Source organism: Cucurbita moschata, unplaced genomic scaffold (assembly GCF_002738365.1).
Source record: "Cucurbita moschata cultivar Rifu unplaced genomic scaffold, Cmos_1.0 Cmo_Scf00027, whole genome shotgun sequence".
NCBI classification, from domain to species: Eukaryota; Viridiplantae; Streptophyta; class Magnoliopsida; order Cucurbitales; family Cucurbitaceae; genus Cucurbita; species Cucurbita moschata.
The window spans coordinates 485453-500806 of record NW_019268543.1 but is presented as its reverse complement, the minus strand read 5'-3'; the positions used below and the strand labels follow the sequence as shown (position 1 = coordinate 500806).

Sequence of the window (15354 nt, the reverse complement as noted above, 5' to 3'; positions counted from 1 at the left end):
AAAGGGAGGGAAAAAAAAAAAAAAAAAAAAGGCTGAATTTGTACAAACGAGGCTGAACCCAATAATTGCACAAATAGTCCTTCTATTCTTATTATTTGCTAAATACTCCTTCTACTTCTCTTTATTTCTCTAATCTTCCTAAATTATGTACAAATTCATTTCACTCCATTCTCTTGTCTAATCACATTACTACTTTTTCCAAGTATTCATCTTCCTCCCATTAAATTCCACACCTTTAGAATCCTTTCCACTTTAGTTTATTCACTAACTTTTTCAAATATATCAATCTCATATGCCTATACTCTTAATACCCCATCTTGTTGACATGTCCATGGTTCTTGGCGGAGAGTATATACTTAAACAATCGATGCTTCATTGAGGGTTTCTCGGGTCTCTATGTCCGTTCATATCTATCTCTAACCTAAGAAATTGGTTTTACCAACATAACATTAGGGTCGTTCCTTTCCTTCTATGCTAATTCCCACTTGACTGTAGGTTTGAATATATGAACGACCAACTTTTCTTAAATATAATATTTTTTTTACGGATGAAGTGTCCAATTAGGTCATATTATGTTTTCTTGAACAGATTCGGTAACATGGTGAAAATTTGATTTTTTTTTAAATGAATTTAAATTTTATATTAGGTAGAATAATTAATTTTTTTAAAAATGTGTATATATAAATATAGGTGTAGAAACCCCAATATAGAGAACAGTGAGTTAAATTATTGGTGCTAGTGTCTGAAATGCAATCAAATCATGATGTAGCTTTTTTTGGGCATTGATATACATGGATGAACATGAAGTTGTTGGTGTCATGTCAACCAGTTGCTAAATAAATATTTTATAATATATAGTTTTGGCAAACCCTAAATACCATATACTACCATATAATATAATTATATAGTATACTTCCTTAACTTTAATTTGTTATTATAATGTTGAGAAAATTATGTGAGTCTTTTATGAGTTTAAGCAATTATTGAAAGCCTATTCTCCCTCCATTTTGCATTTACTTTATTGCTTTATTTGGTGAGATTTAGAATCCACTGTCCCTTTCCATATTTATGTTCCATTCCTTTTCAATCAAGTTAGTGAGTGCATCCTTTTCAACCCTCTCACCCTAAATTATACGTGAATTTATTTATAAAAAATAAAAAAAAAATCTAAGAATGACGATGTTAATTGTGAATTGAATGAGATGTAGACTCATACCAACTCTTGGACGATGTTAGATTTGATATGTATGTTATGAAACATATATAACGAGACGTGACATTATAAGATCGCATCATATAATATACTGTTTCTGTGGATCTCTACTCCACAAACCTAACCTACCTGTTTTTTTGCATGTTTATTTGTATTTAGCAAAGTGGAAGATGGAACGTTTAATCACTTTAATTGGAACCGAACATTTCGTACATCTCCACCTCTGCCCATAAAATGTTTGGTTTCCCTTTCTTTTCATATTTCTTTGTCTTTTTATTCATTTTTACTTTTCCTTTTTTTACAAATATATACCAATATTTTCTTTTTGGTTATTTTGTGTTAAGACGTAAAGATTTAAGGCCCTACCGGAAAACGCCCAGGTCAGCGGAGCTGTTCCTATTTCCCACTGCAACCACCGTAGCGCACCACCCAGTTTCCCAGTTCCAACCGTCAATTGTCTCTTCCCTCCGCCGCTGACGGCGAGGTTTCTCTCTCTTAAAATTAACACACACACACATAGATACAGTGTAGAATCTCGAAGCACATCAATTCCCAAAACCCCATTAATCACATTACCCAAAAAAATGTACGAAGCTTACTCCTCGATTGCTGGGGTACTCCATTTCTCTCCGGTGACGGTAAGGCGGCAGCAAGAACTATGGAGCCACGTGGCGGCGGGGCCGAGAGGAGAAGGAATTCCTACACGCACTTTTTGATTAACTGTAATACTAATTAGGATTAATCTTCTAAATATATATTTAAAAAAAACAAATTAATATTCGTGAATATCAGACAGTATCGATTAATTTATTATCATCCTTTTTAAATCTATTGTTAATATTTTATTATAAATTATTGCCCTCTTAGGTGCTGATGGCCTCAATTAAAATAATTTATCCAGAAAATTCTAAAAATATTAATTTATAGAAATTCGTGATTTTTCACTTGAAGTAAATTAAACGTTCAAATTCTTTCTACTTAAAATATATTTCATGCAAATATTATCAATTAAAATATAGATGTTTGAATTACTGTTACTATTATTGTTTTTTTTATAGATTATATACTTTTAAATTTTGAAGATTTAATTGATTTATATTCATAGATCACACAAATAGATAAGTTTTGAATGAGGAACCAATTCTCAAGGGGGAATTTCTTGGACTTATATTTATTCCCAATTCCAACTTATCTTAATGTCATGTCATTTTAATATAATAATCTACTACTACTGCTAATGTTATATGTTTTTTTCATTCAATTAAATATTTAATCAAATTAAGGTGAAATAAAATATTACATTTGAAAATTTAAAGTATAAAATAAAATATTTAAAAATTTAATAACTAAATAAGTTAAATTATATTAATAATGGACCGTTGGGCCGTTGGGCTGTTGAATTTCGTTTTAGTTCGTATTCACGGAAACTGGGCTGGAAAATTGTATGATTCAGCCCACAAAGGTGGCCCAATCTTCATGATTCGGCCCACAAAGATAAACATAGATAAGATTATTCAGTTTTTTTTTTCTTTTTTTTTTCAAAAAAAAAATATATATATTCGTAGAGATCTAAACAGGCTCAAGTTGTAAATAATTATTAAAAAAAATTATAATATTAAAGTTAATTAAGAAATGAATTCACGTGAGGCTTAAAAAGGAATATTAAGCTAAAGATTTATGTAAAATTAATGCTTCTTAGTAAAGCATTGGGACACTTTAAACACAAAGAATAAGACAATTTGCAGATGAAAGTAGGTTTGAACTTATCAACTAAGCAAAATATGAAAATTAAAACGAAAATTAAAAAGTTAAAAAGACGCTTGGTGTGACTTTGCTTCATCATAATATTATTTTATATAATTATACTTGGCTAATTTGCCAATCAAAATCAGCCACGTGGAATATCCTTGTGGATAATCCTCTAAGAATTTACACGCAAGGCTATCGTTCCGGATAAAGATCGGCCTACAAATTTTAAATATTTATTTAAAAAAAAAAAAAGAAAAGAAGGTATGGTCAATGGTCATGATCATGAGAATCTCGAGGGATAATAAAGCTGAAGAGAGATCAAGTGTGCCACGTGGATAGTTGTTGATTTGTGGCACCAAGAATCATGCAGGACCAAACCATCACCGCCAAGTTACAGCCTCCACGTCGACAAATATCTAGGTTTAACTCATCACGGTCGGCCACGTGGATGAGAGAAACAGGCCCTTTGTTTTTGTTTGCTTTTTATGGAAACTAAATAATAATAATTATTCTCCATCCGACTCCTCCAAGTGTCCCCTGCAGCATGTGACCTTGATTATATTTGTCCACGTCCTACACATACTTTTGTCCTCTAAAATCCCCTCTTATAAAATATAACCACTTCCCCAATTTTTGTCTATTTAAAATTACTTGGATAGGACATCCACACCCAAACACAATTTAATTCCCCATAAATAAATTAATCTTTAAACGTCAACCATTCATCCATCACTTTTATCATTGTTAAATTTATATAAAAAAATTGAATTCCCATGTGATGGCAATTTAATTTTAAAATAAAAGAGATTTTTTAACTTTTATCTCAGTTAATTTGTACCAAAAATGAAAATGTTTACCAAATGTAAAACTAAAATAACAGAAATTTATGATTTTTATTTTATTTTGTTGAAATTTAGTTGATCAAGAGTTTGATTAGTTTGATCCTAGATTTTTTTTTAATTAACTATATAAAAAATTTGGTTAATATTACGGACTATTTTAATTGAATTTTGGGGTGTGTTATAAAAATAAATTAATTATTTTATAATTTAACTAAAAACACTAACTCATTAAAAATAGTACAAATCAAAGATGTCTTAAACTTGAAGCTAGGGGGAAAAAAAAAGAGAAAAAAGAAAAAGAAAAGTGCAGCATATTAGCATGGACATGCGGGCAGAGTAGCATGCCCCAAGGATTCGCTAGATATTTAAAGGGGTAAAACACAAGGAGGTAGTTGAGTAACCAACCACGGTTGAAAAACAAAATCCCACCACCGTCTCTCCGCCTGAAAAACTGGCAGTTCCCATTTCGTTCTTCAAAAACCCTCCCACTGCATCATCCTTCTCTCACAATTCACCATGATTAACGAATCAATGTTTCTCAATCCCACGCCTCACATTTCATCCTGGGACTCCCTCGACGATCCCGCCGCCGCAATCCCATCATATTTCACCGCGGACAACGTGTCGCCGCTCGATTCGCCGACGGCGGCGGTTATGGACTACGATTCGTTGCTCTGGGAGGATCAAGACTTGCCGGCCATGGTGGACGCCTTCACGTGCGACCATTTCCGGATGTACGAGTTCAAAGTCCGCGCGTGCGCACGTGGGAGGTCGCACGATTGGACCAAATGTCCCTACGCCCACGCCGGCGAGAAGGCTCGCCGCCGGGATCCGAGGAAGTTCAACTATTCCGGCACCGAGTGTCCGGATTTACGTCATGGGTGTTGTATGAAAGGAGACGCTTGTGAGTACGCTCATGGAGTTTTCGAAATTTGGCTCCACCCTGATCGGTACCGGACTCAGCCATGCCGTGACGGAGCAGGCTGCCGAAGGCGGGTCTGTTTCTTCGCCCACTCGTCGGAGCAACTCCGGATTCCAGGGAAACAGAGCATCAGGTCTCCCCGAGGCAGGGAAATCGCCGCCTCTGCCGTATCATCTCCGACGTCCATCCTAATATCATCATCGTCGGACTCGCCGCCTATGTCTCCGATCAGCCCTTTAACCACCGGTGGGGAATCGTTCAGTAGATTAGTCGCAATGATGCACAATCTCCACTTTGATGAATTAAAAACGAATCCGGGGATCTCCGGCTTCGGTCCAAATTTCCGACGAAACTCCGGCGCATTTGATTCATGGGACAGAGATAACGAAGAAGAACCAGCAATGGAGAGAGTAGAATCAGGGAGAAACCTACGAGCCCAAATGTACGCGAAATTGATGAGAGAGAACTCAGTGGAGCGTGTCCGGCCGCTGATATTGGCCGGATCTCGGAACTAATTCCAGAAGGAAGAAGAAGCCATGGATTGGAATTGTTTCTTTAATTGAGTTTCTCTGTGAATCAAATCTTTTCGTCCTTTTTTTGTGTATTTTGTTTCAAGTTTCTACTAATTTCTGTAAATGGGTGAATGTTAATATTGTGTATAAACGTGCTTCACAATACTGCCCCTCAATCCTCATCCTTGTTCATGTAAGATTTAAATCTTAGTACATTACTTCAATTAGTTCCTTAAATGGGTTTTTTCTTTTTTGGAATAAAACAATTAAAAGTAACGAAAATTTTGATTACGATTGAAATGTAGGTGTTGTTTGATTTTGGAAGAAAAGAACAAAAAAATTGAATAAATCCAAATGACTGCAACGAATAATGACAAGATATTTTGTTGTCGACTTGGACGGATCTTCCGTACGACTCGGAGTGGATAAGAATGGAAGGTTGTAGAAGAAAGGCCATCACTCTCGTGGCCTGTAGAGCCCAGAGCCCTCCCTGCCTAAATTTAAGAATAACTCTATTATTATTAATTTTATCATCTCATTCTCCTACCATCCTTATTCTAGATGATACGGTAACCATTTTTCTCTTCGTATTGCTAGGAATGCTTAACACCACTACGCCAACTGGTGTAGTATTTGTGTAACCTGCACTTTCGTCTCTCTCAATGTGGTCAACACTGAATGTTTTCGAGTTGCAAGATTTGCACCCATTCACGTTAGTTTATCCAAAGTTCTTTACCCTAATCATTATTGAACAACGATCCATATAAAAAGAATGTCTCTCCTTCCAAAGTTGTTTTAGCTTCACCTTTACAAATTTTCAACATAATTATTTGATACAACCATTCGAGAAGTCCTTCTAAGAACGACTCCCATACAATTGTTGTGAGAACTCGAGAAGCATTTATGAATGTTATGTGCTATCATTGTCTAATTGTGTCCACCTCTCCAATTTAGTAAGAACTTGTTCTGAGGTGGTTTATAAAAATTTAAAACCACTTCTGTTATGTTTGGAATTATTTTTCAACATGCTTTTATTTATTAAAATAATTTAATATCAATTTTATATAAAAAAAAAATGAAGATTTACTTTCAATGATTATACTCGAAATTTTGAAAATAATATTTCATATTAGAAACTGATTTATTTATTAAAATTAAAATATATAAAATAGAATGTCTTACAATTATACGATATTAGAAAATAATAATTATATAAAATTACTAAATATTCATGAGATTAAATATACTATTAAGATCGCGCGAACTTTTGGAACATTTTCAGTTATATTTAAATTAAACAATCAAATTCCGCTAAGAAAATTGGTTTGGTGGTGTCTCGTCTGTTCGGGCTTTTCTCTCAACCATCACCGATAAAAAGAAAGTTGAAAAATCATCGCGGAGGCCTGATTTCCTTCTTTCCCAGGATCTGAAGCTTCCCTGCTACTCAAAGGTACATTAGCTCTTCTCCGTTTCTCTTTTTTGATCACAATCGTTTAGTTTTAGCAATATCAGCTGTTGATTTATTATTATTTTTGGTTTTTTTCTGGATCCATTGCGTAGATCGTTCTCCAATTTCTCACATTTTCTGGTTCAATTCTTGTGTGATAGATTTCGCAGATCCATTATGGATTTCATGAAGGTTTTCGATCAAACTGTCCGTGAAATGTGAGGCTCGAACAAGTTGATCTTTATCAATCCCCTCTCCGTTATGATAGTTTTCTAGATAGAAGACGACCTTCTGTTAGCTTTAATTTTTATTTTTTGGCGGGACTTCCTTTTTTATTTGATCTATTTATGCGTTGTTACAGAAAGAGGGAGGTGAATTTGAAGGTCCTGAAGGTTCCCGAAATCGAACAGAAGGTTTGAACAATGCATTTGCTTATCGATGATATCTTGATTTAAATGTGTACCTCGTTGTTGTTATGGATTCTCTCTGCCGTGTCTTTAATGGATGTAAGAAACTCTCAACACGTTTGTTCAATTATCAATATCCACCCCCACCCCTCTCAGGAGAATAGTTTGCATACTTCTTATGCTATTTTCCTTGTTGCTGCTGTCCTACCTCTATAAAGATGAAATATAATAATTCAATCACACAAGGAGGAAATATATCTGTTTAAAAACTGTCACACCACTGGTCTGTTAATTTCCAGCACCAATTAGGTGTATTTCGGGGATATTGATGTTGCTTAATATTGTAGCATTCAACTCCCACAATGGCGGTTAGCATTAGCTACGTGTCTGGTCTGTGCCAACTCTTGTCCTCAATTCCATCCAAATCCATACAGCAATCACATCCGTTTGAGCTCCAAGTGCCATTTAGGTAGATTTTCAATTTGGTTGGTCATGTTCCGGATGACACTTAGGGACTTGCATTTTCAGATACAATGGATTAAGTTTCAGAGCAGACCAATTTCTAATGAAGTATTTAATATTCTATTGTTGGAGGATAGAAATTCTGAATGTGATTTCATAGCTGGTTGTCATCACTGCTGCAGGTGCTGGATGCAACAGATGATGAACCATGGGGTCCTCATGGATCTGCCTTAGCAGAAATAGCGCAAGCTACAAAGAAATTGTTAAGTTACAATTCTTTCCATCTCCTCCCATATCTTTCTTTCCCTCTTCAATCAAGCACTTACTTTTGTTTCGTGATTGATTTTGATTTTTCAGTTCTGAAACTCAGATGGTTATGAATGTTCTTTGGACAAGATTGAGTGAGACTGGTAAGAATTGGCGTCTTGTCTATAAGGTAAAACTTCATTGGTTCCCAGTTATATATGTTCTTATTTTCTGAAAACAGTAGTTTACATCCCACTCTTGCTTATGAGTGGTGTCGTCAACTTCTTCAGGCTTTGGCTGTTATAGAGTATTTGGTGGCACATGGATCTGAACGTGCAGTGGATGACATTATCGAACATACTTTCCAGATATCTGTAAGAATGTTTCTAAAATTTTCTCTAAGATGCTGCTTAACACTTAAGAGACTCTTAGTTTTATTCTATTTTGTGTTTTGTTTATGTTGGATAGTCACTCTCGAGTTTTGAACATGTTGAACCAAATGGAAAGGACATGGGCATAAATGTCAGGAAGAAGGCTGAAAACATTGTAGCCCTTTTGAATGATAAAGATAAAATACAAGAAGTGAGAAACAAAGCAGCTGCAAATCGTGAAAAGTAAGTGAACATTTCAGGAATCTGATTCTTTTTTCTTTTCCTAGATTTACTACCTACGAATGGACAGTTATATTTCCGAGCTTTTCCTCACTAATTGATCCTTGGTCAAAATATTAAAAAGAATGGGGGTAGAACCTTTACTGATTGTGTAGTTAATAAATGACATTAACAATAAACTCCAGTAGCAGCTACAACATTGGACTATATCTTTATGCCTCGGACTTTAATCTGGGAGCTTTCCTTAGAGTTATGGTAATATGCCGCAAGGTCAGTTATATTAAATATGTTGGAGATGCTTGTATCAACGAAATGAAGACAAGTGTAGCCATTATCTTCGACTTCCGTCAATATTTTGCGATGGCTGAATTTCATGTGTTTTAGCTTGTTTTTTGTGCGTGCAGGAAATTTTCCGTCCCTTGAATCAACCATTACCAAAATCTTAGTCTTATCCTTATCGTTAGCATCTTGTGCTTATTTGGCATTGGACTTGGCCAAATTGTTTATGAGTCGCTGACTTTCTGATAAATACATTTAACTCACTCCATATAGTTATTTTCCTTTACATTAATATTAGTGGATGTAGGCAATTGAACAAGATGCACCGTAAGTTTAGGAGCTTTCTACGTACCACTTTGAAGGGAGACTTAGTAGTAGACTGGTTTTTCATGTTGCCACATGTAATTCAGCTTGTTTCAATACCAACCATTTGGGTTGTTATGGTGGAACTTAGCCACTGTACATGAATTGATTTTTTAGAATAACTAGTGTACTGAAAATTCTTAGGTACTTCGGACTTTCTTCTACTGGAATTACTTACAAGTCAGGTTCAGCCTCGTATGGCAGCAGTAGTTCTTATAGCAGTGATAGTTATCAAGGTCAGAGTAGCTTTAGAGGCGATAGATTTCGTGATAGGAGCAGCAACAGGGATTCATTTAGAAAGGAAAAAAATGATCAAGATGATTTTAAAAAGTCAGATTGGGTAAAGCAGGATTATGGCAAGGGTTCTGCGCAAAACAGCAGGTATGTACTTGTTGAATATTACCTTTTTACTTGATTCTATTGGCTCAATTTGATGTTAGATTCACAAAATAGGTTGTTGGCGGGGGTTGTCTCTACCAGTGGCCTTAGATTGTTCTTCCTTTGATGAATTATATTATCGTTTCTTATATTGAAAAAATGATGTAAGATGCTTGTAGAAGGTTCTGCAAACAAACAATGCCTGTTCCTTTGAGGCGTGGTTCTTAGGTTGAGTTTTGTTTGAACTCTACATATATTGAAGAATTATATAACTGAAGAAATGTCAGTGGATGATGTTTTTAAAATGAAAAGTTGATCAGAAGTTATTGCATCTATGGTAGGAGTTATTAAATTCTGGAGAAGTTATGTGGAGTTTCATATTGATTGATCTTTAATTATAGGCGTCTCATATAAACAGACCGAGATTGCTCTATAGTTTTATGTTGCCTTGCTTCATAATGTGGAGAATTCTTTTTCAGCAAGGATCAAGGTAAAACATCATTTGGTACATCAAAGCCATCAAAAAAGTCGGAAGACTCTGCAAATCAGATTGCCTCCTTCAGTTCTAGTACCCCTACAAATAATTCTGACGAAGATTTTGATGATTTTGATCCTCGTGGAACTTCCACCACCACCACGACAAGTTAGTATTTTGAATTCTGAAATGTTTGTGCTTCTTTTGTTGCAATAAGATAATTGGTGAATTAATGATGAACGTGGTAAGATATCACTTGATGGATGTTTCCATAGATGAGTAAAACCCGTCTTCCTTATTAATTTCATGTAGTTCGTTGACAACTACATTTGATAACTTAATGATGCAAGGGAAGATCCAGAAATAGAGAGTTGTGCTAATAATAAATAATAAATATTAAAAGAGAAATCTTGTGATCTTCAATTAAAATTACCGTTTTAGAAAAATGAAATATCGTTGGTGACTAAATTGGTTAGACAATCTTAAACCTTAAAAAGGCTAACACTAGAAAAACAAATGAATAATTCATTCTGAATTGAACTTTTTGGCAGAAGCTGCTGCACCAAGCCCCAAAAAGGTGGATCTTTTTGGAGATAGTTTAATCGGAGATCTCATGGATGCTCCAACTCTTGTTCCTCCTGGAAAGCCTGACAGCAGTTCTCCGGTGGTTGATCTGTTTGCAGATGCTACTTTTGTATCTGCTTCAGCGCAAGTGGAAAAGGAACCAAATTCCCCATCAAAGGTAAAGGATACTTCTGGATTTTTAGTAATGTCATTAAATTCCACCATGAATACATTCTTCCATAGACGAGGAGAAAAAACAAATTCCTTTTGCTACTGCAATCACTTTCTTGCATTTAGCTAACTTAAAGACTTGCTTCTTGGTTCAAGAATAGTATCACATTTAGCTCAAAAAAAGTAGTGCATCTTTTTCTGTGCACTTGCGTTTCTTGGTAACATTTTGGAAATTCTTAGGTATGCGATTGAAATCCAATCCTTCAGAAATTCTCATCTCTGCCAAACTAGACGTTGTCTAGCTGTTTTTATATGCATCTCTTTAGGAATAATTAAGCCAGAGCATTATCTCTGTCTTGGAAAGTTGGATGGTACCTTAACAACTAGTTATTTTTATTTTTATATACCAACGAGCATTTTGGTGTTTTAACATTGATCTGGTCGTTTTACTTCTACTCATTATCCTTGTCAAAATTTTCGATCCATGAAAGTATTAGCTCATCAAAAACTAAGTCGATAAGTATTATCTCATAAAAAAAAATTATATTCACGAAAATGACCGGAGAGTTCGCAAGTGCCTCTTTCTGATTATTGATTTTCTTTTGTTTTTTGTTAAAAATATATCGTTTTTACAGACTGAGATTGATCTATTCGCTTCACAACCGGCTTCGGTTTCTCCAACAGTCGACTTTTTTGCCTCTCCTGAGCCGGTTGTGCAAACAGAAACCAACTTTGCCGATGCAGCAAGAGACAGTAAAGCTTCACAACCTGCTTCAGTTTCTGCAACAATTGACTTTTTTGCCTCTTCTAAGCTAGTTGTGCAAACGGAAACTAACTTTGCCAGTGCAGCAAGAGACATTAAAGCTTCACAACCCGCTTCTGTTTCTGCACCAATTGACCCTTTTGCCTCTGCTGAGCCGGTTGTGCAAACAGAAACCAACTTTGCTAGCACAAAAAGAGACAGTAAAACTGTGGATCCATTTGCTGCTCTTCCACTTAACTCTTTTGATGGATCAGATTTTTTGGGTGCAACTTCTTCGCGTTCTGAACCAGTGTCCTCAGAACCTTCCCAGAATCCTGTTGGTGGCCCATCTAGTAATTTAGATGGAAAATCTATCAACATTTCAACAGCTCCAGCGAAGAAGAATACTTTCCAGGTCAAGTCTGGGATTTGGGCAGATTCACTTAGTCGAGGATTGATTGATCTTAATATCTCCGCTCGTAAGTCTATCTTAACTGTCACAATCCCGTTCACTGACCTTCTTCTTTATTCCCTGCTTTCTTCCTTTCTTCTTGAGCTAATTGGGACGTATGGTAGACAATATTCCGGGCTAGAATGTCTTTGAACTTTGGATTGGGGCTTAATGAACGTATTAAATTGCTTTAATTTATAAATCTAGTTCTTGAGCTTTAGGTGTATTAAATAGGTATTTGAACTTCACATCAGTTTTTGAGATCTTTTCTTAGTTCTCTTAATTTATTGTATTTGGGAACGATGGTTCCTCGTATGCGTTGTTTTCATAGCACCCTTGACAGTTAATACATCAGTTGCTTGCATGCATTGCAGCCAACAAGGTTTCCCTGATAGATGTCGGTGTGGTGGGCGGACTGAGCGATTTCTCAAACGAGAGGGAGAAAGGACCGGCACCTACTTATCACATGGGGCAAGCAATGGGTGCAGGGTCTGGTCTTGGTCGGACAGGATCGCAGGGGATTGGAGACGATTTCTTTTCACAACTTTCTGGTCAACAATACCAATTTGGTGGTTTCCAGAAGTAAGTTTATTGTTTCACTTGTGCCGCTTTTCTTCCTGTTGATCTGCAAAGAGTGTACGAGAAAACCTCGAGCCCTTTGGAGAGTGGCGTTTGCATATGCGCCACATATTAATTGATTCGAGGAAATGCCTTGAATAATAATATAAAATGTTCTATATCTTACTGAGTTACTGTGAATGAAGGAATAGTGCTCCTTTTTTTTATTAAATATGTTGCGAAAGTAAGACATGAGCAATTGAACTTTATAAAAATGGACAGGAAGTGATCTAAAATACACCATCTATAAATGATTGTACGAATTATGTACGTTTCTGTTCAAGAGTCGATTAGTTCTTTCTCCCTCCCGTTGTCTAAATTTCTGTATTCCTATCATTTTGAAGACTGGCTCTATACCTTGTTGCTAGAAAACTAATGAGCTTGATTTCCTGAAATTTACCCCTTAATTTGGTTGGTAAAAGAGTTCAGTTCATTACTCTCATAGACAATAAACGGTTTAAATATCACTGAAGAGGTCCTTTCAAAGATACAATTTTTCAATAAAAAAAACATAGTACAATACATGCATGGTTAAAAAAAACAGTATAATAATTGATTGATAATAACTTATTGAAGGTAAAAACAAATAATTGAATGACATTTGGCCCAGGTGAATTAATGGTTTACCGTTATTAAGTTCGAATTTATTTTAGATTTATTAAGTTTGAAGGTAAAAACAAAGTTTTATTTCAATTTTCATATTTTGATTTGATAATATTTTTCACATAAAATTTGCTTCTCAAAGCTACTGTACCTATACAAAAGATTGTGAAGTATGTAAAGTAATCCCTTGCATACGGGATCTACTAGTATTAGCAGCTGAAACTGTATTCTTAATATTGAGGATTTTGCGTTCATGTTCATCACAACACGGTTTTCATGTTCATTCAATCACATTTCAAGCAAGCTTCCTCGTATCATAGCTTCTGCCTTCCTTACCTGCCTCACGGGTCCAATGACGAAAACCTACATCACCACAATTACATTCATCTTACTGACAGAACAACTTTCAATGTCCATCAACATTCAAAAGGATTTTGGCTGATACTCAGAGACTTCGAGACAAGCAGAGCGAGTCCCCTTTGTTTGTTCCAGGGGGTTTTAACAAATAACTCAAAAGGAGGTGTTGAGGTCTAATCTAGGCAGTGGGATTTGAAGCAAATGGAGAGAGGAATCCAGGAAATTCACAGCAAAGTTCAAAGAATAGCATTCTATTTTAGGCTTTATAGTGGTCTGTTTTGAAGTGAATGAAAAGAGAGTCTTACCTTGTCCGGTGGGCCCTTAGTGCCGCCAACGAGAATTTCCGCCCTGCATTTTAAGAACCCAAGGTGAGAAAAAACAACGGCTATGGTATTTTTTTAGCCTAAAGGATATAAATGAAGTCTAAAGGGATTTGTCGATAGTGAATTACTTGCAAGATTCCTTTATTGCCAAAATTGAGGCTCCTCTCCTACCAATTACGCGACCCATCATTCCACGGGGAATGTCTAAGACTGAAAGAATTTCTTCTTCAGGAGCTTTGTCCTCTACTACAAGGTTATCTGAAAAAACATGTAAGACCAATAAAGGTGATCAATTGAGACCATGTAACAAAAGGTTTTAGACGCATCAAATGAAAAAATAAGATTTGAAGTGAAACGTAGTCTAAGAACCCTAAGGACAGAAACCACATACCACGTGTCAATAATAATTAGATAATACAACATTATAAATTTTAATATATTTGATGTTTTGCACATTCCAGCAGATTGGGATAATTGAATGAAAGATGGTGAGCCAACATTTCTCACATTGCTAAATAGCCACTTTGAATTTTAAACCCAATATCAATTGTGAAATCATAACATAAAAGAAGCCAACAATATTGAAACACCACAGAATCATATTATGTTGAAAAGTTTGTAATGATAGTTTAATCAACTTAGCATATTAGAATGTTAAATTTGGAATTATTCTCATTATATGGACTGCACATGGTAAGGTGTGTTCTTAAAGAAAACCTGGAACAGAAGGGAGAGGAGGCCAGTTAGCATATCCATTATCATTGATGCAGAAACACCGGCAGTACAAAGCACCACGCACTGCGAGGTACCACAGCGATTGATGATTCAATTTCTCCATCAACTTGTGATAGATGTAAAGCAGAAAGCGTACATCATCAGCAGCTGCACGGACCATCAATTCAGACAATGGTCTATAGGTCCAAAACTTCGGGTCCTGTCAAATACAAATTTAGAATTTAGTTTTTATGCAAAGATACATAAACTTGTGGAACATTTACACGATACCTGCATATAATTTTATGACGAGATAACATTTTGAATCTTATCATATTATGGACATAATTATACAGTACCTGCAGACCAATAATCTTAGTTTCCATGTCCCTTTTGTTAACTCAATGGACTTGAAATGTCTCTACATTATATTTATACTTGTCTACTCCAAAAGAAGGATTCTACATTTAGGAATCAAGCACATCTGACCTATAAAATACCTCATAACGAAAAACAATGCTTAATATATAGAAACTTCTTGCCAAGATACAACACTATCCACAGCAATACGACCATGAAAAAACTAACCTGCCTAAGTAGGAGGCGGACCTCTTCCTTCTCCACATATGATACACCTACATTACATATTATTTCAATATAGAATAAAAATGTAAGCATTAGCAGCAAAAAGCATTAAGTTATAAAATAATAAAGAAATGCATTCATATAACAAAAGCTTGTTAACTTCTCCACTGACCACAAGAACTTGACGTAGAATCTAGATTATTCCTTCCAGAAAATTCTGATAATTAAATTAACATGCCAAACAATTTAGATCCAAGCGACATCCACCAACATTTTCAGTAAAAAAAAAAAAAAAAAAAAAAAAAAAAAAAAAAAAAAAA

General features: G+C 35.4%; 3 protein-coding genes across 7 annotated transcripts in view; 2 read left to right on the top strand and 1 right to left on the bottom strand.

Moving 5' to 3' along the window:
* Positions 1-4141: 4141 nt before the first annotated feature.
* Positions 4142-5475, top strand: LOC111462347 (zinc finger CCCH domain-containing protein 20-like). The gene has a single exon (XM_023105862.1). It carries the CDS (start codon positions 4321-4323, stop codon positions 5239-5241), a length of 921 nt encoding a protein of 306 aa, XP_022961630.1. The 5' UTR covers positions 4142-4320; the 3' UTR covers positions 5242-5475.
* Positions 5476-6538: 1063 nt separating this feature from the next.
* On the top strand, positions 6539-12696 carry LOC111462933 (clathrin interactor EPSIN 1-like). Of its 3 annotated transcripts, none has more exons than XM_023106762.1 (12): positions 6539-6688; positions 6847-6903; positions 7047-7098; positions 7737-7816; positions 7912-7990; positions 8091-8174; positions 8269-8414; positions 9198-9434; positions 9911-10074; positions 10461-10648; positions 11277-11862; positions 12209-12696. In XM_023106762.1, the coding sequence occupies exons 2-12, from the start codon at positions 6863-6865 to the stop codon at positions 12418-12420; spliced, it is 1869 nt and encodes a 622-aa protein (XP_022962530.1). In that variant the 5' UTR covers positions 6539-6688; positions 6847-6862; the 3' UTR covers positions 12421-12696. The 3 variants fall into 3 exon arrangements, with proteins under 3 accessions (XP_022962530.1, XP_022962529.1, XP_022962531.1); XM_023106761.1 differs by having other exon boundaries at positions 10458-10648; XM_023106763.1 differs by lacking the exon at positions 6539-6688 and having other exon boundaries at positions 7737-7821; positions 10458-10648.
* A 455-nt stretch (positions 12697-13151) lies between these two features.
* The window catches only part of LOC111462393 (piRNA biogenesis protein EXD1-like), a 6190-nt gene continuing 3987 nt past the window's right edge, over positions 13152-15354 (bottom strand). For 2 of the 3 annotated variants that reach the window (XM_023105932.1, XM_023105933.1), the window contains exons 6-10: positions 15038-15084; positions 14453-14669; positions 13864-13993; positions 13718-13760; positions 13335-13418 (exon numbers count right to left, since the gene is read on the bottom strand). In XM_023105932.1, the coding sequence (XP_022961700.1) occupies positions 13344-13418; positions 13718-13760; positions 13864-13993; positions 14453-14669; positions 15038-15084 (512 nt within the window). In that variant the 3' untranslated portion in view covers positions 13335-13343. Of the gene's footprint in view, positions 13419-13717; positions 13761-13863; positions 13994-14452; positions 14670-15037; positions 15085-15354 lie in introns of all 3 variants that reach the window. The other variant, XM_023105931.1, reaches the window with a different exon arrangement.